The sequence below is a fragment of the Lygodium microphyllum genome, chromosome 27 (assembly GCF_053477565.2).
Source record: "Lygodium microphyllum isolate KBCC chromosome 27, Lygodium_microphyllum_v1.1.10, whole genome shotgun sequence".
NCBI lineage: Eukaryota > Viridiplantae > Streptophyta > Polypodiopsida > Schizaeales > Lygodiaceae > Lygodium > Lygodium microphyllum.
The window spans coordinates 82573416-82597390 of NC_141161.1; the positions used below are offsets into that span (position 1 = coordinate 82573416).

The following is a 23975-nucleotide window of genomic DNA, read 5'->3' on the forward strand; positions in this document are numbered from 1 at the left end:
TTGAAGTGGAATGGGGAAAGCCAGACCACAGGCAGTGAACCCAGCCCAGAAATGGGTTTGCAACAGCCTAAAACCCTAGAAACAGGATCATGTGACAGATTTTCCACCAGCACACAGACCAACTCATGCACACACCCCCACGTATATAAGATATAATATTCAAAGCAGGATTACTTAGAAATTATGAGAGCAATTAGTACAAGTACATCCCACACACATACTCCATCCAAAAAGAGAATTTTAAAATAGGACAGGAAAAACCATTCTAAATGATTGTGTTCTCTTCAACAAATAAACACCACCTTAATATATTTTATGGTCCACACTAAAGAACCAAGCATACAGAGTGACAAGATTATTCCATACACATGACTATTACAAAGTAAGCAAAAGCTTGTAAATACAAACCTCTTCAGATGCAGGCAAATTCAGTTTCTTTAGTGCGACCTTCAAATCACCCTCTGATAAGTAACCACTTCCATCTTTGTCAAGCTCCTACAATCAACATCATCTAAAGAGAGATCTAAATATAGAGCATCAATATATAACTCTAGACTTTCAAGATCTGCAAAACCATGTGACAATCAAGCAATTACAGCCCCTGCACATTAGACCTTAGTAGTTGAAAGTTTAGATACCTTACTCTTGGGTTAACATGATTCAACTTGACAACAATGCAACTCAACACTTGCTTGCATGGATCTTTATAGGATTATTATAATTTGTGATTTTTCTCACCCTCCCTCAGTGTGTGGTTTCGAGTGTGCACAAGCACCTTTGTGCACAGTGATATGACTGTAAAAGGGGGTGTTTGGATGATGCAGCTCACGGCTCCTAAGTCCTCTTGCTGCCGCATTAGACTCTCACTCCTGCACCATTTCCTCCTCTGATCAGCTCAGCTCTCTGTGTTCTCCTTTCACACATCATGTTTGTGAGCAGCAGTACTCATATACATTTAAGTAGCAACAGGATCCAAATGTGAGTTCCTCTTCCAAGTCTTGAATGAGAACTTAATTGCTCAGCATGGAAGAAACCTATGCCCAAAATGAGACAAAGATTGATATTCCTGTTGTATTGACCTTTTTTCAAAGTTGCATAATAATCAGAACTTACCTTCGACTGCAAGTCTCTTCAAACCATGAAAGGCATTGAGTTCCCCTCTCATTCCACTCAAACCAGGATTCTTGATCAAATCATGCAAAGGAGCTGCAATCCTTGCAAAATTCATCATGCATCACAAAGCCAAAACATTTATCTAGATCATGTGCATGCGTTGAATCAGCTATGCAGCCACAGTCTTGACATTCTTAGACTTCATCTAATGAAGGCCCTCAAAACATTTTGGAACTAAAGTGAAACTGGCCATACAAGTTTCCCAAAATTCTGGTCTGGTTTTTATTGCTTTATTATCAATGTCCTCCCAAAAGTTTCAATCTTGGCTACCCAAAATTTAAATTTTAATGGGCTGCCCAAACTTTAAATTTTAATGACCCTTTCCCAAGCTTTCATGACAAGGTTTAAATCACTCTTTTGGCCCTTAATTGAAAGTTACTAATGCATCCATCATGTTCAAAGATAAAAACAAGTTCATATGATAGGCCATACCTCCCACCCCCCCCCCCCCCCCCCCGGGGATGCCAGCAACACGGACCACATTCAGATAGGATCAAAAAGGCATTCATAAAACTAAATACATGTGACAAAATGACCCAAGCAATATTGCAATTTCTGCTGCCATAAAAATGTATTGCAAACCCAAGTTGTTTGTAGATTACTTGAAGCCATGGGTAATGTACCATACACAGTTACAAAGACTCAATTGATTAATACATTGATCATAGAAGTTCAAAGCATGTGCCTTCACATAAAGCTACAACAACTGAGAAGAATCTACTTAGTAACCCTCCTCCATCCACTTTATATCCATTGGTCAATAATTCTAAAACTTCAGCACATAGCAACAAAAATGCTTTAACTTCCCTTCACTTGTCAATCAACATCTTTTGGATAGCTAGCGTCCCTCTCTTGTGAGCTTCACCACACTCTCAACATACTTGTTAAAATATGCAAAATGAGTTGGGCTGTCCTTCCCCCTTCTACTATTTCAATGGCACCTTGCCAATGGAAGTATGTATGGTGTGGTTACAAGGAAATAATACTCCCACTTTCCTTATGCTCACATAGCATGGACATTGGAATTATACTTTTTTAACATTTGTCTATGGATAAAAGAAGATGAGAACTTCAAAGTAGTGGCCATACTCTCAAAAACGCCTCTTGTTACATCCTTGGACATCCAGATGGTTGCTAGTAGCATTGGTCATAGAGGATGTAACATCTGGATGGGTGCTAGGAGTATTGGTCACAGTGGTCATGAAGTGACTTAGTATGAATGCACTAAGGGCACTTCAAAGTTAGGGCATCTGAGTCCTATTTGTAGGGCACAATGCCCTATTGTGCAGTTATTGTGTCATCATTAGTTTTGGACTCTTGGCCCATAGGCCAACATGTTCATACATTGGGATAGTGTGGATTGGTGGTATAAGACACTAGCTCTTGGGACACGGTTATGACCTAATGTGCTCCTAGCTCCCAAGCTCGAGGGTGTGCCCATTTGGCTCTATAGCTAGGAGCTAAGTCTGACGTCTGTTACCCATATGTTTGTGGATATAGCTTGTGTCATATCAGAGCAGTGAAATCGGACGGGACTGATTGAAGAACCTACCTGAAGAGGAGTTTTCAGCGCGACACAAGGCTGTGTTTTCAGCATTCGAGGGCAAGCGGGAGGGCTGCGCATCGGAACAAGGCTGAAGCAAGTGTGGGCGTGAGGGAAAGGAGTCCAATTGGTGAATTTACTACAGATTATTGCCATTCAAAGGGGAGGAAGGCTGTGTTTTAGGCCTTCTACTGCAGATTTTACTTTTTCATCGCCTCCGGCGGTTGAAGAAGGTTCGGGCAGCAAAGGACAGCCCTAACAGGCTGCGTTTACATAGTCAAAGGGGCCTGATTTTGCGTTTGTGCACGCATTGCAGGTGAACATGTCTACAAAGACTGATTTGGAGTTCCAAGCAATCATGGACAGGAAGGTGCCTGTCCTACCGACTCTTCCATCAAATCAGAAGCTTGATGGTGACAATTACCGCATCTAGCGGGTAATGATGTTGGCCATTCTGGAGTCTTATGATTTGGCGGAGCTTGTGATGGAGGAGATAAACAGGCCCTCGGTAAGAGATCAGTCCAAACTCTCTTCCAATGCTCGTGCGGAGTTGACCAAGGCCAAGTCTCATTGGGACAAACTGAATGCCAGGATTCGTTCTTTTCTCTTTTTGTCTTGCACCACAGCCGTGATAGCTCACATCGAGCACTTGACAGTGGCTCAAGAGATATGGTTGGGTCTTTGAGAAGAACCGATCTGGCCAGCGCGACTGAAGACCTTGCGTTCAGACAAGGGCGGTGAATTTTTGTTTAATGAGTTTGCTCATTTTTGTGCAGATAGGGGCATTCACTAGGAGCTTTCTAATACCAACGCTCCTCAAGAGAATGACACTTTGGAGCGGAAGAACAGGAGTGTGATCGAGATGGCGCGCACCATGATGGAGCACCGAGAGACACCTCAGTTTCTATGGGCCGAAGCCGTGGCTACTGCAGTTCATATCCTCAATCAATCCCCCACTTCAGCCATTGATAGAATGCCACCTTTTGAGGCTTACTTTGGGACTAAGCCTGATGTCTCTTATTTCCGGATCTTTGGGTGTGATGCCTATGTGCACATCCCGAAGACGCAACGTGACAAGTTTGAGGCGGCTTCTTGACGAGAGGTTTTTGTTGGCTACAGCTCCCAGTCCCAAGGTTATCGTCTGTTCAATCCCGTCAAGCGGGATGTCTACACGAGAGGAGATGTGCGGTTCGTGGAAGTTCCAGCCACTGAGAGGACTGAGGAGCACCCTGTCCCTGGAGATCCAAGGGAGAGTTGAGCTCCCGAGACAATTCCTTTGGAGCCAGAGCCCCTTGATGTAGATTCTTCTTCTAATTCTGAGTCTTCTTTTACACCGGCCACCCTACTGGAGCTTCCGCCGATGGATGTTCCCGAGTCTTCAACAGATGGCGACGAGCGACGAGGAGAGGTCCGAGGAGAGGTCCGAGGAGAGGTCCGGCCTCCTCATTGGGCCTGTGACACACTCCAAGATTCAGGGATCGAGGGGGTCTTTGAGGAGTGGGAACCGCAAGATGGACCGCGGAGGTCACGAAGGAATCAAGCCCATTCTATGGAGCTTGTTTGCTCTAACTATTATTTGATGACATGTGTTATGCAGGATCGTGAACCCACTTCAGTGAAGGAGGCTTTATAGTCTAACCATTGGCGGAAGGCTATGGAAGCCGAGTTGGAGGCTATTGAGAGGAATGGCACTTGGTCTCTTGTGCATCGTCCCTCTCACAAGAAGGTGATTGGCGTCAAGTGGGTCTTCAAGACCAAGTACTTTAGCGATGGTTCTTTGGACAAGCACAAGGCTCGCCTTGTTGCTAAAGGTTTTGCTCAGCGCCCAACCATTGACTTCCATGATACCTTTGCCCCCACTGCTCGTATGGCGACTATTCGAGCTGTTCTTGCCTTGGCTGGCCATGGGAGATGGCATGTCTATCAGTTGCATGTGAAGTCGGCCTTTCTCGATAGTGACTTGCAGGAGGAGATCTATGTTGAGCAGCCTCCTGGCTTTGGATCCTCGGATGGGAAATTCTACAGGTTGAAGAAGGCCTTGTATGGCCTCAAGCAGGCTCCGCGTGCATGGAACGAGAAGATTAACTCGTTTCTACAATCGAAGTTGGGATATCGGCACTCCAAGGCCGATCCGCAACTTTATGTGCACACTGCTGAGGCTGGTCATGTATTGTTTGTGTTGTATGTTGATGATTTGATTCTGACAGGGGATCATGCACAGAAGGTCCGCAAGACCAAGACAGCTTTACATCAGACGTTCGAGATGACGGATTTGGAGCTTCTTTATTTTTTCTTGGGTCGCAAGATTTATCAATCTCAGAGGGGGATTTTTATTTCTCAACAGAGATACATTCAAGAGCTCTTGGTGACTTTTGAGATGGAGACTTGTCGGACCATTTCTACTCTTATGGATCTGAACTAGAAGGCCACTTCACGCTCTGATTCTCCCGTGACGGATGCTTCTCGCTACCATCAGTTGTTGATTTGGCTATTCAACACTCGTGTTGATCTTTGTTTTGTTATGGGTCTTTTGGTCGGGTTCATGAGTGAACCCAAAAAAGTGCATTGGCAAGCTGCCTTGAGGATTCTTCGGTATTTGAGGGGGACCTCTGACTTAGGGATTTCTTATCCCGTCGGTACAAATGCTTCAGATCTTGTTCTTGCATGTTGGAGCGACTTGGATTGGGCTAGTGAAGTGGACCACCGGCCGTCTACTACAAGCTACTGCTTTACCTTGGGTACAGGTGTTATCTCATAGAGTAGCAAGAAGCAACCCACGGTAGCCCTTTCTTCTACTGAGGAGGAGTATCGAGCCGCGTCTTCTACCACATGTGAAGTGGTGTGGCTTCGAGATTGTTGAAGAAACTTGGCTGCCCCCAGACTCGTCCTACTCTTCTACGGTGCAATAATGAGAGTTGCATTGCCTTGGTACGGAATCCTGCATTCCATGCACGAACGAAGCACATTGAGATCCAGTATCACTTCATTTGGGAGAAGCTTCTGGATGGGACCATTGATGTGGAGTACTGCAAGACTGAGGATAATCTTGCAAATTTGTTCATGAAGGCACTTCCCCAGGCTCTTCTTCGGCAACATTCTAGATCCCTCAGTCTTCTGCCTTGTCCAGGATCTGAGAGGGGGTGTTAGAGAGTCATTCCCTGGCCATGTCAGCAGTATGGCAGAAGCCACATCAGCAGCTGCAGATTCCACATGGCAGCAAATTGTCAGTCGGACAGTTTGTGATCAGTCGGACAGTTTTTTACCATTATTTTATACAGTCAGCTGCATTTATTGCAGCCGACCTGGTGCTGGGCATTATTTCCTTTCTGGCTATTTATAGACAGATTGTGGCACATTCTCACATATCTTGATTGTGAGATCTGACGGAGACAGACTGCAGAGACGGACAGCACTCGAGCTGACGGAGATCGAGGTCCTCAAGGCGGAGACACGCGCGGATATTTTCTCTGCACCCGTGTATATTTCTGCATTCCTATACAGCATACTACACTGCAGATTTTCTGTGTTACACTGTCTCCTTTTCTCTCTCTCTCTCCTCTCTGTGTTCACTCTCTCTTAGTCTTTGTCCTACGCTTCTGCATCGCTGCACTCTGACAGGTTGGACCCTGGGTGGATGTTTCACCCCTCCAAAATAAACTCATCATGCATGAATCTCCAATACTCATGATAGACTAAGACATGTCATCATCCTTAAAGATGGTTTGCATGAATAATCTTGCCTAGGATTTCCAATTACAAATTTATCCATAACCCGACCTAAAAGTCAATCGATCAATTGTTGCCAACTCACATCAATTCCCATTGGATATCCAAGGTGGGAGATAGATCCTACCATGGGCATTGCCTATCCAAATCATAGAGATCTTACTCTCTGCACTTGCCTAAGGTCAAATTCAGTATATAAACATGCAAACCTAGTGTAATAGCAAATAAGATTGTTTCCATTGCCCTTAGCAATTTACTTTGATCAGTCCTAAAAGAATGTGAAAGAATCATCAGCAAATGCTTGGTCCACAAGAAGTTATCTTGATGCCAATGTGTGAGACTAACGATTTCTCTATTCACATCCAAGTGTGATAGCATGTTGAACACGAGTGCTGCAAAATCATAACATACTGAGTAGCCAACTTGTCTTATCAAAGGAGAAAGCTGGGAACGACATAAGTCACATCCAGTAGCCCTCGCGCCCCCCCCCCCCCCCCCCCCAATTCATCATAATGCAAAAATTAGAACCATTATCAATCAAGGCCAAATCCCATAACATGCATGAGTTCTACCAAGTATGATGATCAAGATGCTCCCTCACCAAGTTGAAGCATGACCACTTCTTGATTGAACACACCACATAATCAATACCAGTTAGACATTTGGCCTATTATCCTGAATATCTCAACCCTCGACATTAGCAATGGCAAATAAGAACACATTCAAACAGCCAAGTAGCAACCATGTGTTATCGATGGGGAAGGTAGAACAACTCAGTCACAACCCCCCCCCCCCCCTTCTAATTCATCATTATGCAAGATTCAAAACCATTGTTGATAGTGTAGATTAATCGCTTCATTTGAAGCCCCATATGCATGAGTTCCACCAAGTACAATGATCAAATGTTTTCTCAAGGTCAGGTTGAAGCATGATGACTTCTTGTTGGACACACTACCATAATCAATACAAATTGGGCATCAAGCACATTATGCAAAATATCCAAACCCTTGGCAAAGCCATACCACATAGGATGAACAGCTCTAGCAACTACTTATGCAATGTATTCACTAGAGTCTAGTGTCAAAATGACTAAGTGACCAGAGCGACAGTAGGGTTTGCAGATGAAAACACAATGTGTACGGCAAACACTGAGAGAGAAAAGATACTCAAAAAGAAGATGAAAGATGAATCATGCTAATGAAGTGAATATGATACAAGGGTGCCATAGCACGAAGGATGCCCCGGAGTGCAGGAAGACTGCCAAAGAAGCCTCCGAGTCTACAAACAAAAGATGAGGAGGTGTCGCTTGGAGCAGGAAGACTATTGTCGAAGGGTGAGGAGCCTCTGAATCTACAAACACAGGGATGAAGAGTGGTACCTACGAGCAAGGAGACAGCCAATGAAGCCTCCATCTACAAACACAACCCTAATGAGCTAACGCCAGCTACTGGGAGTGACGCCAAGTGGCGTAGGAGCAGCCAGGAACCAAAACGCAAGGTGGTGGAGCCAACAAGATGAGGAGAAGTTGACGCAAATCTGCCAAATCAGCAATCATAGGATGTGGAGTGCCACCAACAGCTAGATGATGGTCGTCAGGTGGAGAGGAGCAAAAACGCCAGCTGTCTGATGACGCCAACAAGTGGAGAGAGGACACCAAGTTGTGGGAGTGACACTAGGAAGAGAGGAGCTGACGCCAAGATTGTGATGGTTGACGACAGGTGGAGAGAGCACCAAACATAGGGAGAAAAGGCTCAAAGGAGCTGTCGTCAACATTGAAGCAAGAGCGCCAATTGGAAGAGGAAGAAGGCAGCCACCAAAACGCACCTCCAAAGATGGTAGAGGCTGGCGCCTAATGGTAGGAGGTGAAGGTGATGGAAGGAGAGTGTGTCAGAAGACTGACGGAGAGAGAGTGGGAGTGACAGACTGAAGGATCAGTTGTACAGAATGAGTGACAGAGGCAGCCTATAAATAGGCAAGAGACTGTCTAGGGTGGCGCCCGAGGGAGGGTGCCAGCTGTCTAGGGTGGTGGCCCACTATGGGTGCCCAGCCCCTTTTTGGGGCTGTCCACTGTGAAACCCTAAACGCAGAACGCAAAACCCAAAACACAAACTGTGTGTGAAGAGTTTCTCAACACCCCCTCTCAGGCCCAAAAAGGAGCGCAAAAGAGAAGTGAGAAGAGAGAAGAAGATCCACAGTGTAATCTGAGAATTCCACCTGCAAGGAGACCTATGAAGATAGTCAAGCAACAGGATGAGCTCTAGAACCAAAACTCAACCTCGGGAGAGAAGCCTCTAGCTCCATAACTCCATACTAGAAGGAAAACAACGGCCTGGTCATCAAGTCGTTGCTGAAGATCTAAGGGCCCCGAACTAGGTAGATCCTAGAGATCCTGGATATTAGTAGAGGTAAAACTTCTCGAACGAGAGCCAAATCTCGAAAGTGATAAATGATGATGGAAGAACTTCATGGCAAGTAGGGTCCCCCTCTGAATTTGAAGTAGAAGTAGGAGCCCCCTCTAAAGCCAAAGAAGAACGAGAAAGTCCCCCTCTGAGGGTGAAGTAAAAAAATCCTCCTCTAAATCCCAATCTAAGATAGAAAGGGAATCTAACCACTCATGGCTCATGGACTCCGAAGCATCTGATGACGAAGGAAGCGCTGCCGATCGTGCCAAAGAAGGGATATGGGGCTCAGAAGGAGCAAAAGCCAAAGAATGCCCAAAGGTATCCTCTCGAACCTGAGTAGAAGAGGGTGGAGAAGAAGGAGGCTCGGGCTGAGCCAAGGGTGGGAAACATCGCAGGCTCTTAGGAGAGTGGACTATGGAGGAGATGTGGGCCATGGAAGCAACTGGACCCGGAAGTAGATAAGGGAGGGTGGAAGGGAGAAGAAAGATATCTCCCAATGCGCAGCGGAAATAGTAAAGAAATCAGATGTTGATGCCGACCGTTCTTTGTCTTCTTTGATGAGGAGGAGGAGGATCTTTGTGGCTCTCTGAGCATCTCCGGCTTTGATACCATGTCAAAATGACTATGACCAAAGAGACAATAGGTTTTGCAGAGTAAAACACAAAGTGTGAAACCAACCTTCCTTCTTGGAATGGGTGGTAATAACCTGATTTAAGAGTTAATTACAGCAATAAATAAATGCACATAAAATGAAATACACACTTTACCATGACATTCTTGGACAGTAGACTCCCTGTTGGCCCCAAAACTGGTGTCCCTTGCGTTATTTCTTTAGCTTTCATTCAATTGGAAGGAGTACAACTTGAGATTCTTCAATCTCCTCCTACTAACCAATTGCTCTTGCTGTCATAAATGACCAGCAAGCCTTTTGGATCATTTGCCCCTTGATTCACCCAAGACTTCTTCTCCAATTTGACCCTTGGCTGCCAAATGCTGCCCCAAATCAATTCGGGATGAGCTGGCTCTTGAAATCCCTTGATAATCTTCAATTATCAGCTGCTGATTTCAGTCCCTTGAGCCTTCAATCTCTGGCACGGATCCCAAGGTGGCTGCTAAACCCTAATTCCTGCTGTAAATTAGGGTTTGGTGCAGAAATTACAAATCAGCCCACCAAAAATGGCTAAGATCTCCTCCGAATGGCTAAGAATTGCTGAGAATGGCTGAGCATAGGCTGAAGGAGATGAGAGAATGCTGTAAAGAGAGAAAGTTCTAAGATTTGTCGCGAAGAACTGATCAAAATCTGCTGCTGCCCTACTGTACCAGCCCCAAACGGATGCGCCAACAACAATAGGAGCATCAAAGACTGTGATCTTCAGGAGAAAGTGCATCAGCAGCAATTGCTAGCTTCCCAAGGTCAAGAATATGCAATCTCCATCACCAAAATGGTCTCCAATGGCTGGGAAATGGCCCCAAAAGCTGGCAGCAACAGTCCAATACCTCTTTCCAACAGCTCCCAAAATGAAAAAACGAGATTTCCCTCTCCCTTCAACCCTATTTAGCTTTTCCACCACTTGCATGGGAAAGTTTTGCCAAGTGGCAGCTTTCTTAATCCAGTTTCAACAATTTCCAGCCATTTAATTAATTTTCAGAATTAATTAATTCTGAAAATTAATTCAGCCCTTAATCCATGCCCAAAAAATTGACCTTACCCATCCAAAAATTAATTGGCTAGGCCATTTGCAACCCAAAGTGGTCCCATGCATTAATTGACCCTTGGACAAGCATTAATCCATTAATTAATGCCTAGTCCCTAGTGTCACCACTGACACGTAATGGCCAATTGATGGTCCTAGGGGCAAACTGACACCAAAATTCACCTAGAATCTAACAAGTGTAACTTGTTACAACTTTTGCCTTTGACACCCATCTTTTTCACAGGGTCCTTCGGCCTTCAACTGTGAAAAAGTAGCTTGCACCTCACATGTGCAACACATGTGCATCTTTTAATTGCATATTTGATTATTCCTTTAATCAAATGTCAATTAAACATAAGCAAAGCATCAAATTTTCACATCCTCGTGACAGAGTGTGTACAGTAAACACTAAGAGAGAAAAAAAACTCAAAAAGAAGATGAAGTGAATCACAAGGGTGTCGTAGCACAAAGGATGCCCTTGAGTGCAGAAAGACTGCCAAAGAAGCCTTAGTCTACAAACGCAGGATGAGGAGGGGTCACCTAGAGCAAGAAGATTGCTATCAAAGGGTGAGCAACCTCTAAATCTGTAAATGCAAGGATGAAGAGTGGTACAACGAGCAGGGAGACAACCAATGAAGCCTCCGTTTGCAAACGCAAGCCTGATGAGCTAACGCTAGCTATTGGGAGTGACGCCAAGTGGTATAGGAGCAGCCAAGAACCAAAACGCAAGGTGGTGGAACCGCCGAGATGAGGGGAAGGTGACACCAAGATGCCAAATCAACAATCGCAAGATGTGGAATGCCGCCAGTAACTGGATGATGGTCGCCAACTGAAGAGAAGTAAAAACGCCAACTGTCTGATGACGCTAGCAAGTGGAGAGATGATGCCAAGTTGTGGGAGTGATGCCAGGAAGAGAGGAGCTTACACCAACAGTGTGATGACTGATGCCAGGTGGAGAGGGCACGAAACATAGGGAGAAAGAGCTCAAAGGAGTTGTCGCCAACACTGGAGGAAGAGCGCTTGCTGGAAGAGGAAGAGAGCAACCACTAAAATGCAACTCCAAAGATGATAGAGGCTAGCGCCTGATAGTAGGAGATGAAGGTAATGGAAGGAGAGTGTCAAAAGACTGACGGAGAGAGAGTGGGAGTGACGGACTGAAGGATCGTGCGTACAGAATGAGTGACAAAGGCAGCCTATAAATAGGCAAGAGACTGTGTAGGGCGGCGCCATCTGTCTAGGGTGGTGTCCCAATGTGGGCGCCCAGCCCCTTTTTGGGGCTATACCAAGGTTGATGTGTATGTATTGTACGTAATGTACGGTACGTATTGGTACGTTGTTCCATACATATAAATTTTTTGTGCACGTAAAAATACGTACCATTGTAAAAAATATCAATCTATATGGCATTTCATATCAAAATAAACATAAAAAGATCCAAATACATTTTAAATTGTGAGAGAGACCTACAAGACAATCTAATAAGGTCTTTGCTAATACGCATTTGATTAGTAATCACAAAACCCTTGCCGCACGTAAAACTTGTTACTTCAGAAATCAAACATCAAATACCAAAACCAGTTTTCAATCAGAGATCAATCTTCAATCACCAATCACCACTCTTAGCTCTATATAAACTTATGAATCAGTGTTTACACAACAAAAGTCTCGACTCTCATCCATGTTAAAAGGCTGCAAATGCATCAAAACAAACTGAATACAATGCACATACTACATAGCAAGCTGCAACAATACATCATAGAAATGTCCTCAAAAGGCCCATAAGGGCTAGTCCAGAGTCTAGACTCCACAATGAAACGTGATCTAAGAGTCAAAACTCCTCATCAGATGATGATGACGATGCACCAAAAGAGAGCAAGTCCCCATCTGTCACGACATTGCCCTCGTCGTCATACTCAAGCTCTGCCATCACAAGCACATGTGATGATGTGAAAGATGTATCATGAGATCCATGTGCTACATCATCATCTCCTGGCTCTCTTTGAGTATGAATGAGAGTGACAGCCTCATTCGCCCAAGTCCGCTACATACGAATAGGCACCTTCCCTCAACGAATGCTCCTCCATCTAGCACTCTCTAAATCTGCACCCTCCTCATGCAAAGGTATCGCCAAAGCCCCGTGTGCATGACCTCGTGACACGGTGATCGATACTCCCCAACTCTCTATGAAGAAATCGTATAATATCTGCTTGCTCGTCTCTGACACGCTGCTCCACGTTGTCCTCAGTAGAGGCTAGCACCATCTTCACGCGGGTCGAATCTGCCTGTCGAAAAGCAAAATCCAACAAGTCAGAACCACAAGAAATGACTTAATTATATTGAAATGTGTCCTCAGTACATTGAAGGAGATGTTGTCAAAAGATGATGTACCAGTGAGACAATAGAGTTGGTGGGGAGGAACACGGAATGAACTCGGCAAACATGGAGAAGAGAAGAGAAGAGACAAGAAACTCTGATGAATGGAATGATGAAGATCTGAATCATGGAGTGAATGTGATACTAGGGAACAAGGGTGCCGTAGCACAAGAAAGATTATGATGACAGCCACGAACCACGAACCGCAATGTCCTCCTGAAGGGGTGTGAGGGTAGTGGAGAGGCTGGAGAGAGGAGGTGACAGACTAAATGAATCAGCCATAAGGAATGAATGAGAGAGTGGCCTATAAATAGGCAAAGTCAGTCTAGAATGGCTCCCCCTTTTTGGGGCTGCAAACCCTAAACGCAAAACGTAGAAACGCAAAAAACGCAAACTATAGGTGAAGGGTGAAGGGTTTCTCAACACCCCCTCTCAAGCCCAAAAAGAGGAACAAGAGAAGAGTGAGGTGGAGATACAATGCGTATGCAGCAAGTGCCACATGGACAGTATCCCTCATGGGGAAATTGTTCACTTGCCCAAGCGCCCTAGTACAAAGATGATGAAAACATACAATGCATAGGAGGAATGTCAGACTTTGTGTGGTGCCGAGAACCATAAGGATATGCCTGTACTTGATCTCGGGAGGTGACTCCATGCTGACCAAGTGACCAAGGCAAGAAGAGAAAAGGAGGAAGAAGATATAGAAGATCCCTAAGATCCAAGATTTCCACCGGAAAGAAGAACCTACAGTAAAGACCACTAGATAGAGTGAACTGGAGAACCCGAAACACAACCTCGTGAGAGAAGCCACTAGCTCCGTGTATCCATGCGGGGAGGAGTACGAAGGCCTCGTCACCAAGTCGCGGCTGAATCTCCAAGGTCCCGATCTAGGTGGTACCTAAAGATCCTCGATATCAGTGAAAGAGATGACTGGTCGAAGACAACCACCCCAAGAAAGTAGAGGATAGGTGAAGAACTTCATGTGGAGTAGGTTCCCCCTCTGAGATGGGAGGTGGAGGAGCCCCCGCTCAAGTCGAAGAAGAAGTAGATGCCCCCTCTGAGGGCAAAGAATAACATCCCCCTCTGAATCCCCCTCTGAAGTAGATAGGGAATCCAAAAACTCATGGATCACGAACTCCGAAATGTCTGATGATGAAGGAAGTGCTGCAGATCGTGCCGAAGAAGGTATCTGGGGTGCTGAAGAGCTCCCAGAGGTAGCCTCTTGAACCTGAGTAGTTGAGGGTAGGGAAGGGTGGGGCTCAAAATGAGCAAGAGGTGGGCAACAGTCGCTGTCTCTTAGTGGAGCAGACTAGGATCCCTTCATGAGTAAGTGGAAATGAAACCAGTCTTCCTCCTCGGATAGGGTGGTAAATCCTTGATTACAACTTAATTACAGCAGCAAACAATAAATGCAAATTTGAAAATACAAATTTACCTACTGATCTCGGACAATGCACGCCCGATTGGCCCTAAAATTGGCACCCCTTTCGGTATTTCTTTAGCTTTATTGAAGAAAAAGTTGATTTACAATGGGATTCTCTCAATCCCTTTCGGTATTTCAACTCCCCTTGCTGTCCAAAGTGACCAGCAAGTCTTCAATCTATTTTGCCCCTTGATTCGGGCACTTAATTGGCCTTCACCCACTTCATAGACAATGGAAACGCCCCAAATTCAATGGTTGGCTAGTACTCCACCTGAATTCAGCTGAAATTCACTTTCAGCCTTGTTGAATCCAAGTCTTAGAGCTTCCAATTTCTGGCACGCTTCCCAAGGCTGCTGCTAAACCCTAATTTTTGCTGTAAATTAGGGTTTACAGAGAGACAGCCTCAAAGGATCCAAATGCTGAGATCTTCGGAGCAAGGCTGTGAAATGGCTGGGAGATGAGAGGAAAAGCTATAGAGAGAGAAAATTCAGAGTTTTGTCGCGAAGAATGACTGAAAATCAGTCAAGTGTAGCTGTTCCCTAGCCACAACAGCATGTAGATGCAAAGAACTGAAGAAAATCAGTCATTTACTGCTGCTGCCCTGCCTCAACAGCCTGTAGATGCTGTCTCCTGCTATTGATTGGTCTTCTTCTGCCCCTGGCTGCCTCAAAAGGTCCTCCAATGGCTGCAAATCAGACCAACAGCCTTCCCTCCCTCTCTCTTGCAGGCTGAATTTATAAAAATGCCTCTGCCTCTAAAGACGTTTTTTAGTCTTACATGGGCATTTTTCACAAGTGGCAACCTTCCCAAATGGTTTTTCCAACATTTTTCATAATTAAATATTAATTTTCAGTCTTTAAATATTGAAAATTGATCTAATAATTATTTCGGTGCCCTGAAAAATAATCTAACTAGCCAATAATTAAATTGGTTAGGCAACTTCCATTCTCGAGTGTCTCTGCGCCATCTTTGACCATCAAATTGGCATTAGGTAACATTAAAAGCCACTTCTCTAGTGTCACCAACTGACACTTATGGCCAAATGGATGACCTAGGCCAACAATTGGCACTAAATACCACCAAATACCTATGCGGCATAACTTATAGCAACTTTTACCTTTGACATCCCATGATTTCTTCGGGTCTCAAGGTCGTAAATTTACTTTAACCCCAGTTGCACCTCACATGTGCAACATTTACTTAATCATGTGATTAGAAGTTAATCCACATGTTAAGTGGGGTTTCAAAAATACATGTCCTCATGACAGGAAAAGTATATATGTGTGCTGCCCAAAGAAATCACGGATTTTTGTATAAAATCCACCATCTCTAGCATGTCTTAGCTCATAGAGACTGCTGCTGCTGCCAATGCTTTGCTACATGGAGGATTCGGGCTTCTAAGAGAGTGGGGAGAAGCCAAATAAGAAGTTGTCAAAGGTTGAGAAAAGAAGCAAATCTGAAAATCGGCTTGAGAAGTGGCCAAAACAACAAAGAAAAAGCTAGAAATCACTTGCACAACGTAGGGAATTAATGGCTGCAAATAAATGCTTTATTTATGAACAGGAGGGTCACATTGCAAAGGGTTGTCCCAATAGACAGCAAGTAGGAAAATCAGAAAATCAACAGGATCCCAAGGAAAAAAATCCCAAAACATCAATTGGATTGGTGCCCGATGTTGTTAATGATTAGCCCAATGATGATGCTATTGAGTTATGCAAAGCATGGGGCAAAATCAAGGATTAGTATGCTTTGATTTTCTTTGATAATGGCACACGAGCCAACTTCATCTCTACAGACATGGCAACCTATCTGGGCATCAAAGAGGATGAGATAGGACCCATAGGGGAATTTGAAATGGTATGCAGAGTCCATGTAGAGCCTATCACACCACTCATTGGAAAGCTTTGGTTGCACATTCGGGAATATGTGGACAATGAAGAGTTCTTTATTGCTTTGTTTGAGAGTTGCGATGTCTTGCATAGTATGCCATGGTGCCATCATATGCATACACTCATTGATTCACATGCGAAAGTGATCACTATTCAGCATAAGGGCAAGACCCATACACTTGATGTAAGGTTGAAAGGAAAATTTGCCCCTATTGTATCGGCTGATGCCATTTCAAAAGTAATGAAAAATCACCTTTCAGCATACTTAATATTTACTAAGGATAAGGTTGATAATAAAAATGTTGGGAACGTGTCAAAGTTAGAGAAGTTTGCATTTTATTTCTCAAAATGAATTTGGGAGGGTCCATCCACATCTATAAATAGGCAAGCTGCCCTCATTCATTCTTCATCCCTTCTATGCAGGTTTTTCATGTTCACACGAAGATCTTCGCCATCAACCTTCCTCCACGTGGCTATTCAGCCTTTGTGACTGCTACTACCACACCATTTGCTGCTCCAGCCCTTGGCGACTACCCTTCCAGATGCCACCTATTGCCTAGCACTTCTTCACTACTACATTTCGCCCCAAACAACCATTGCTAGCCCTAATCAACACCTCTTCTCTTGCATTTGGCACTTTCAACCATCACAAGCATCCTCATGCATCTCCAGTGCTATCACCAAGCATCCTACTACTTCATGTGATCAGTGTTTTGGTCTTCTCCACCCTCTAACACACTCCAATAGGTGGTTATAGCACTCAAGATCCATCTTTGGTGAACATCACACTCTGATACTCACCACTCTACCCTTGTGCTTTTTGTACACTCTTACATTCATTTACTAAATTGATTCATTCGCTTCAAAGTTCTCCTTCTCTCTCTATTTGTGTCTGTGTTTTTGCGTTTTTGAGTTTTGCATTTTGTGTTTGGAGTTTAAGTTTTGCACATCACTGTCTATATCTTTGTGTTTCTATCATGATCATACTCTCTATGTTTTCTCAATGCAAACCCTAGCAGTTTCTTCACATGGTATCAAAGTTGGTGCTCTTGTAAGGAGTATCTTGTGGATATTGTGGAGTGGTAGGTTTTTTGCAACAAAACAAACAACTTGTAACGAAATCACAATGTCTTAGTCACCTTCTTCTTAGGACCCCATGATATCTTATCAAGCTTCTCTCTCACTGGAAGCTTTGAGGAGGCATTATGGACTCGATGGGAAAGATAACCACCCACCTTCACATTTACATTCTTTTTTTTCTCCTATTCCACATTTCAGTCTCATGACAAAGGAGTTTAAAGAGTACTTGCACATCACATATAGTCGATCTTATACCCCTCCTACCAATGTTACTACACCATCCGGACCGGTTGATGAGGCTAGCCTTAGCTCTTTGATAGTGCTACATCGAGTCCTATAACTACCTGAGGTGATTTGTTATAGGACCTCTATCCGTCAAAGGGTCTCCCCATGACTAATGACATTTCTTCAATGCCTATTAGTTATGTTGACACCTTGCCTCTATTGATTGACCATCCCTCGAGCTCCATTTCTATGACCCTACATGTTCTTGACTTGAGCTTTCCTCTCCTCTTAAGTTTCTGGCCTTCCTCGTCTTGAACCTATGTTGTGTTCATCGAGTTAATCATTTCTGTTGAGGATCCTTCTACAGGAGCCACTTTTGTAACACATTGGTAGAAGGGGAGCTATCTATGCCCCATTCCCCTTCCCTTGGGCAAGGCCGTCCAAGGCAACTTTCTATTGCCGCACCCATTCCTGCTTATACACCATTTATCCCACAGGTTCCATCCATTCCCCCACCGTCTCCTCTGGTGATTCCCTCGTATTTTCCATCCCTTTCAGAGTGGGATGATATCGGTGATGCCTAGCCCTTTATGTTTCAAAGGGGGCTTCCCAAGATCATGAGGGGTTTTTCTTCAGGGTTTCCACTCTACTTTGGGCCTTTGCTTCATGTAGCTACCTCTTTTCTTCGTTATCGGGCCACCATCCCTACCACTTGGCCCTTAGTCCTTGTTGTTTCTATGCACCTTATGGCACCTTCAATAGTTGCTTACTATCATCTCCTAGTTGGGTTAGAGGCTTAACTCACCCATCTCCGATTGGCATTTTCAGGTGTAATCCATTCAATGCCTCTCCGTTTCCCTAGCCCTTTGGTGGCCTTCCATTTCATTGGATTTTAATATGGAGAGGGGAACTTGCTCCTTGGCTAACTTTCTTCATCAATGGACTTCATTGGCATTAGCACTCTTCCTATCACCCTTGAATCTACATCTCCTTTGGTCTAAGAGGGTGTTAGCAATCATGTGTATCTTGTGTGGTCATCTCCTACCTATGAGCCTCAATTTGAGTCAAACAAGAACTTTAGAAGCTCTAATACTGTATTTATCTCTAATTTTTTATGTTTTAGACACTTTAGATGGAGAGTATATTAGTGCATTTCTTTTTTGGCACTTTTGGCCATTTTTAGAGTTTTGATCCTATTTAGGGTTTTGCAACTTTTTTCTTATATATAGGCGACATACCCTCCTATTTTCATTATCCATTAGTGATCCTTTATGATCAACCAACCCTCCTCATTGTCTCATCCCCCCTACTACCATCTAAAGCCCACACTAACACATAGAGCTGCATATTGGGGCAAACTGTTGCAGCCTTGTACCTTTAGCCATTGCAATCACATTGTTCCTTCTCTCTCCTGCATTCTCTCTTTGTCTCTCTCTTTCCATTGTGCACTCTCATAGGGATAGCTTGTTTGTTTTATGGAAGACTTTGGTGGTCTGACCATCCCTTTATTCTCCCCAAAAAAGGCATAGATTACTTAATAGGATGAAAATTGATTAAAAATTCTCACTTAAAGCTAAATCTATTTAAATCAATCAAAAGCCCTCCAAAAAAAAAAAAGGAAAGTCCACTGTGGTTCCATCCACCTTTGCCAGTCATGGTAGGCCATTGGGTAGCTGATGAGCACCCTTTATTGGATGCCTTGGCCTCTCCAGGGTGATCACTTGGGCTCCCTTGGTAAGTTAACCATCGCCTTTGTGGTCTAGGTAGGTCATGCGGCAGCCAATGTGCACCCTTTGTCCGATGCCTTGGCTATTTTGAGGTGGGACACCTTGGGGAAACAAAAGGAAAGAAAAGTTGGGCTTGGGCTAGTACAATCCCTTTTTGGTTCCAATTTAGGGCCTTAGAGAGAATGTTGAGCTAAAATTGCATCAGCTTTATTAAAACAACCCCAAAACTTAACTATTTATTTATTTAAAACTTTTATTAAAAAGAAATGTGCCCCTAGAGAGTGTTTGTGTCCCATAAGCATAAAGCCTAATTGGGAGGACCCAAACTTTCTATAAACAGGCATGCTACCCTCCATCCAACCTCCATCTCACTTTTGCAGCTTGCAGTTGCCAGAGCTTTGTTGCTCACACCCTTCCGCAAAGGATATCTCAGTCAAAGTTGTCCACCATCGTCTATCATCATCAAGCAGTTGTTGTTCAACCTTCTCGTGCAAATTTCTTCAATTTCCAACCATTGTTCAGCCGCTATCCAGCCAAATGTTGCTGCTCTCCATTGTTTTCTGCTGTCGCCTGCATTCAGCCAGCCCAAAAGGCTGCCTTTACTGCTGTTCGTCACCTTCCAGCCTGCGAGGACCAGCCAAGAGCTGTCGCCTATAGCAGGCAACAACATATAAGGCTGCATTTTGATGAGCTTGCTGCCGCCCAGCCTTTCATTTATTCAATGTATTCTAGAGCAATCTAAGCAGTCCTTCATAAACCTGAGAGCAAAGACCTTTCTCTCACTAAATAAACATGATTATACCTGCAGTGTCACGCTTGCAATCTCTGCCTGCAATCTCATGCCTGGATCATCACGAGAGAGGCTCTCTCTCTCTCTCTCTCTCTCTCTCTCTCTCTCTCTCTCTCTCTCTCTCTCGTGATGGAGTTCCATCCACCATAGCTCCTCTCATCTTGAGTTGTACCATCCAACAGTGGTGCCTTCACCTTGTAGGTGCTTTATGTGCCAGGTTTTGGCTTTCCCTTGTTGTTGATGGGCAAGATCTGCAGCTTGGGGGTACTGCTGGAGTTTGATGATGATTCTTTCATGATGGCAAGTCACGTGTAGCGGTATGTCAAGGAGCATGGTGTTTACAAATCAAATAATGCAGCAGCTCTTTCCCACTATCTTCTATCTTCTCAATCCCAAACCAAGCTGTGGCATGCTCAATTCAGTCACCTCAATCACAAGTACCTTCGAAAAGCGGCTCATAACAAGTCAGTCTGTGGCTTTACCAGAGGTCGGGGTGAGCAAAAAACCCTGTATTTCTTGCATCAAGGCGATGATGAGGAGATGATGACAAAGAAGAAGAGGGTGATAAAAATGATGATGAATGCTGCCCTCATAAAATGATGAAGAAGAGGGTAATGATGATGATGATGATAACCGATTACCACATGTGCCTGCTGGCCTTGTAAAATGTGCCTGAAAATGCTGGAATCTACGGCTGCAATGCAGAGAAGAGAGGACAAAAGTGCATGGAGAAGACAGTATCAGAGCTCCCAATGTCCCCATCAGACTCTGACAAGAGACACACAAACTGGAGATGACAGCAGAAACGTAATGAATGCTAACAGCTAGGTACTTTAAAGTCTGTCATTCTCCTCCGGATAAATGACTACCTCCAAGGCTAAGGACTGATCCCAAGTGTGGGTCCATGTATAGTCTTAATATCATCCAAAGAGACTAAACTGTCCTTTGACAGCAAGTACAGTATTCGGTATAAAATTGCAATGATACTCCTGCAACTAATGGCAAAGATTGTGCATTACAAGTGTACTAATCACTGCCTCCATCAATCACTACGTGTTTTCAGTACACGTTGTGGGGTCATCGATTTTGTCAATTCTGAAGGCTTTCAAAGATGCAAAGCCATTCCATTTTGAACCTTGTGATGTCCATCAGAAATTATTTAAAAAGCTGCACTCCAGTGTGGTAGATATAGATAAGAGTCAATCAAACATCATAGTCCTGGCAATTTGATTCATCCTAATGGCCAGGCTTGCACCTCATTTAACAATTTTTGCACAAACAACACAGTCTCCAACACCAACACAATCTGTGGCAAGCCATCAACCACTCAATGCCATTGTTGTGCCAACAAAGTGATGTGTTTCACGGCATACAAAGGTTCGCTCTCCCTTCTTATCCACACAGCACAAAACGAGATACATTTGTTAACAAGTCAACGTCAGAACAAACCTTGAATCTTCTTTGCAACACATCATACGCATAAGTTCCACGAAGAGGGATAAACGCCACCACCTGCACTGCTTCCTTGCCCGCTGATGCATTCGCAGTGGTTCTCTTTTTTGTGCCTATTCTGGAGAAAATGCTACTGAGGCTTGCCAATGCATTGGTCCCTCTATTCCAATTACACGATCTTACTCTAGAAATCCAGGAAGAGCTCAGACAAGAGCGTGAGTCCACTAATCTGGGCGAACTCAGATATCTTGTGATCAGAGAAGAGCCATGGGTGACAGGAACCGCATCAAGAGCTACCAATCTGACCCACCTGATTGAGATGCCATTCTCAGGGTCCATATTGCAGGAAGCCATGGAACTTTACTTGTGCTACGGAATCCGTCAACCCTGTAGTGCAGCAACAATGCGACATGCAACATCCGAAATTTCTCCCTCTTAAACCAAATTGATCAATATCATTTTCTCAAACGCAGCTTTGTAAAAATCGATTCCGCCAATGGACAGTATAATTCTGCAGAATGGGCGCGTTGTATACTCGCACTGCACTGAATTGTTCACTGCCGTTTCTCCCCTTCAATCATCTGTAGTCTGTGGTGTATACCCGCAATGCACTGAGTTGTTCACTGGCGTTTCTCCCCTTCAATCATCTGTAGTCTGTGGTGTAGCTGCTGCTCTAGCCTCGACTCACTTTTCCTTTGTTATTTTTGAGCTTTTCTTGCATTTTCTAAAATGTGCAATAGATGGGCCTCTCTCACTCTCTCAAAACGGAGGTGCAGATTGGACGGAGGTGTCGTGCATTAGTAAACAAAAAGAGAAGATAAAGAGGGGTCCAAAAGAAACGTTCATTTTCCACTAGCCAGGCCATTTTATCACTTCTATGGGGGTAGAACAATTAAAGAATGAGTTTTCAAATTGCCAAGTTTGAACCCGTTATCTTGTGGAGCAAGTCTACATATAGGTCTACCTAGGGGAATTGCTTTTGTAGGGTTGAGATTCACTATGAGGAGAGTAGATGAGGATAGAGGCTATGGGGCATTAAGCTCCATGGAGAGTAGATGAGGATAGAGGGTATGGGGTATTAAGAGCCATGGAGAACCAATGCACGCATATGTAGTTCCAAGAACCCCTGATGAAGCTCTCAAGCTACCATTCCAAGTTGACATTGAGTGCTAGTATGCTCAAACAAAGACATGGTTGCAACTACATGGGCTATATATGGACTTTATATGGATCACCTTTCACCTCTATAATATAGCTTGGATTCCCCTTTCTAAGAGCTCAACCAAAAGGAACTCAATAGGATCATCAAGATGGATATTATTCAACTACATACAACCAAGAGCTTGGCAAGGAGTTGGGGATGACCATGGATTCTTGCCAAAAGTATATTCTACATGAATCCCTCAACGATTTTGTGATTCGACCAAGATACATGGACACGTCTATCCCATGGAGTATGGCATGCCATTAGTCAACTTTGCACATCTTCACATCAGTTTATCATTAGAGATTAGTTGCTATGGAGCAAATTCCCTTCCCTTTTGTGATCCAATTGAGATACGTGGACACACACCTATCCCATGTAATACGATTTTCCATTGGTCTGCTCAACACATTCTTACACTAGTTTACTAATTGAGACCAATCGTGCTATGAAGCGAATTCCCTTCCCTAGAAGGCTTCATTTGCTAGCTTAGCCACCTTGAGTCGAAAACTGAGGAGCATTACATAGATAGGTGCCCAATGTACTATGAGATTAAAGGGTGCTTCTATTGTTTATTTCGAGATGGATTTGAACCACTATCCAAGGTGATGGACTTCCCATATTAGCATTTCCTTGGGCTATTTCTTTTGTAGCTACACCAACATAGAAATCAACTCTTACAGTCTCAAGGGAGGTGACTTAGGGATTCATGAGATAGCACACCATTATTGGCTTTTAAGGAGATGCAACTACACATGATCCCTTTGAGCATGCGCATGACCAACTAGTGCTTCCATCATAGGGAGTCACCTTAAACAAAGCCATCAAGAGATGCAGAGCATGCTACCCACAATTGACAGTCCACATCCCCATTCAAGGCACCACCAAAGAACATAGTCAATACTAGCATGTCATCAAGCAACTCTATCTTGACACTTGAGCTTGTCCATGTTAGATAGACCCACAAGAGATAGATTGGGATAATATTGATCCCTATATTAGTCCCACATTGTATTAGATACCTAGTGATTTATTTAGTATTTCTAGTTATTTGTTGTTTCCTAGCTAGATGTTTCCTTTTAGATTGTGATTTCTTTATTCTTCTTGGGAAACATGACAGTTCTTTTGAACTTCACATGTATCTACTTTTGTTTCATAGGCCGATTTGGCCTCTTATAGACATTGATACATCTCTCTCTCTCTCTCTCTCTCTCTCTCTCTCTCTCTTTATTAGATTATTTAATTAAATAATATTAGAATTGTATTTTGGTCTA

The 23975-nt window shown here is 43.9% G+C and overlaps 1 protein-coding gene across 5 annotated transcripts in view; it reads right to left on the reverse strand.

Annotated features, from left to right (window-relative positions):
* LOC148012532 (uncharacterized) overlaps window positions 1–22301 on the reverse strand; it is a 216390-nt gene extending 194089 nt beyond the window's left edge. Inside the window, exons 1-2 of one of the 5 annotated variants that reach the window (XR_015689048.1) lie at window positions 21495–22300; window positions 409–495 (exon numbers count right to left, since the gene is read on the reverse strand). Coding sequence is in view for 1 of the 5 variants with exons in the window: in XM_087669059.1 (XP_087525185.1) it covers window positions 409–495; window positions 21495–21851 (444 nt within the window). In the remaining 4 variants the exon portion in view is untranslated. Of the gene's footprint in view, window positions 1–408; window positions 566–21494 lie in introns of all 5 variants that reach the window. The other 4 variants (XR_015689047.1, XM_087669059.1, XM_087669060.1 and 1 more) reach the window with 4 other exon arrangements.
* Between the last annotated feature and the right edge of the window lie 1674 nt (window positions 22302–23975).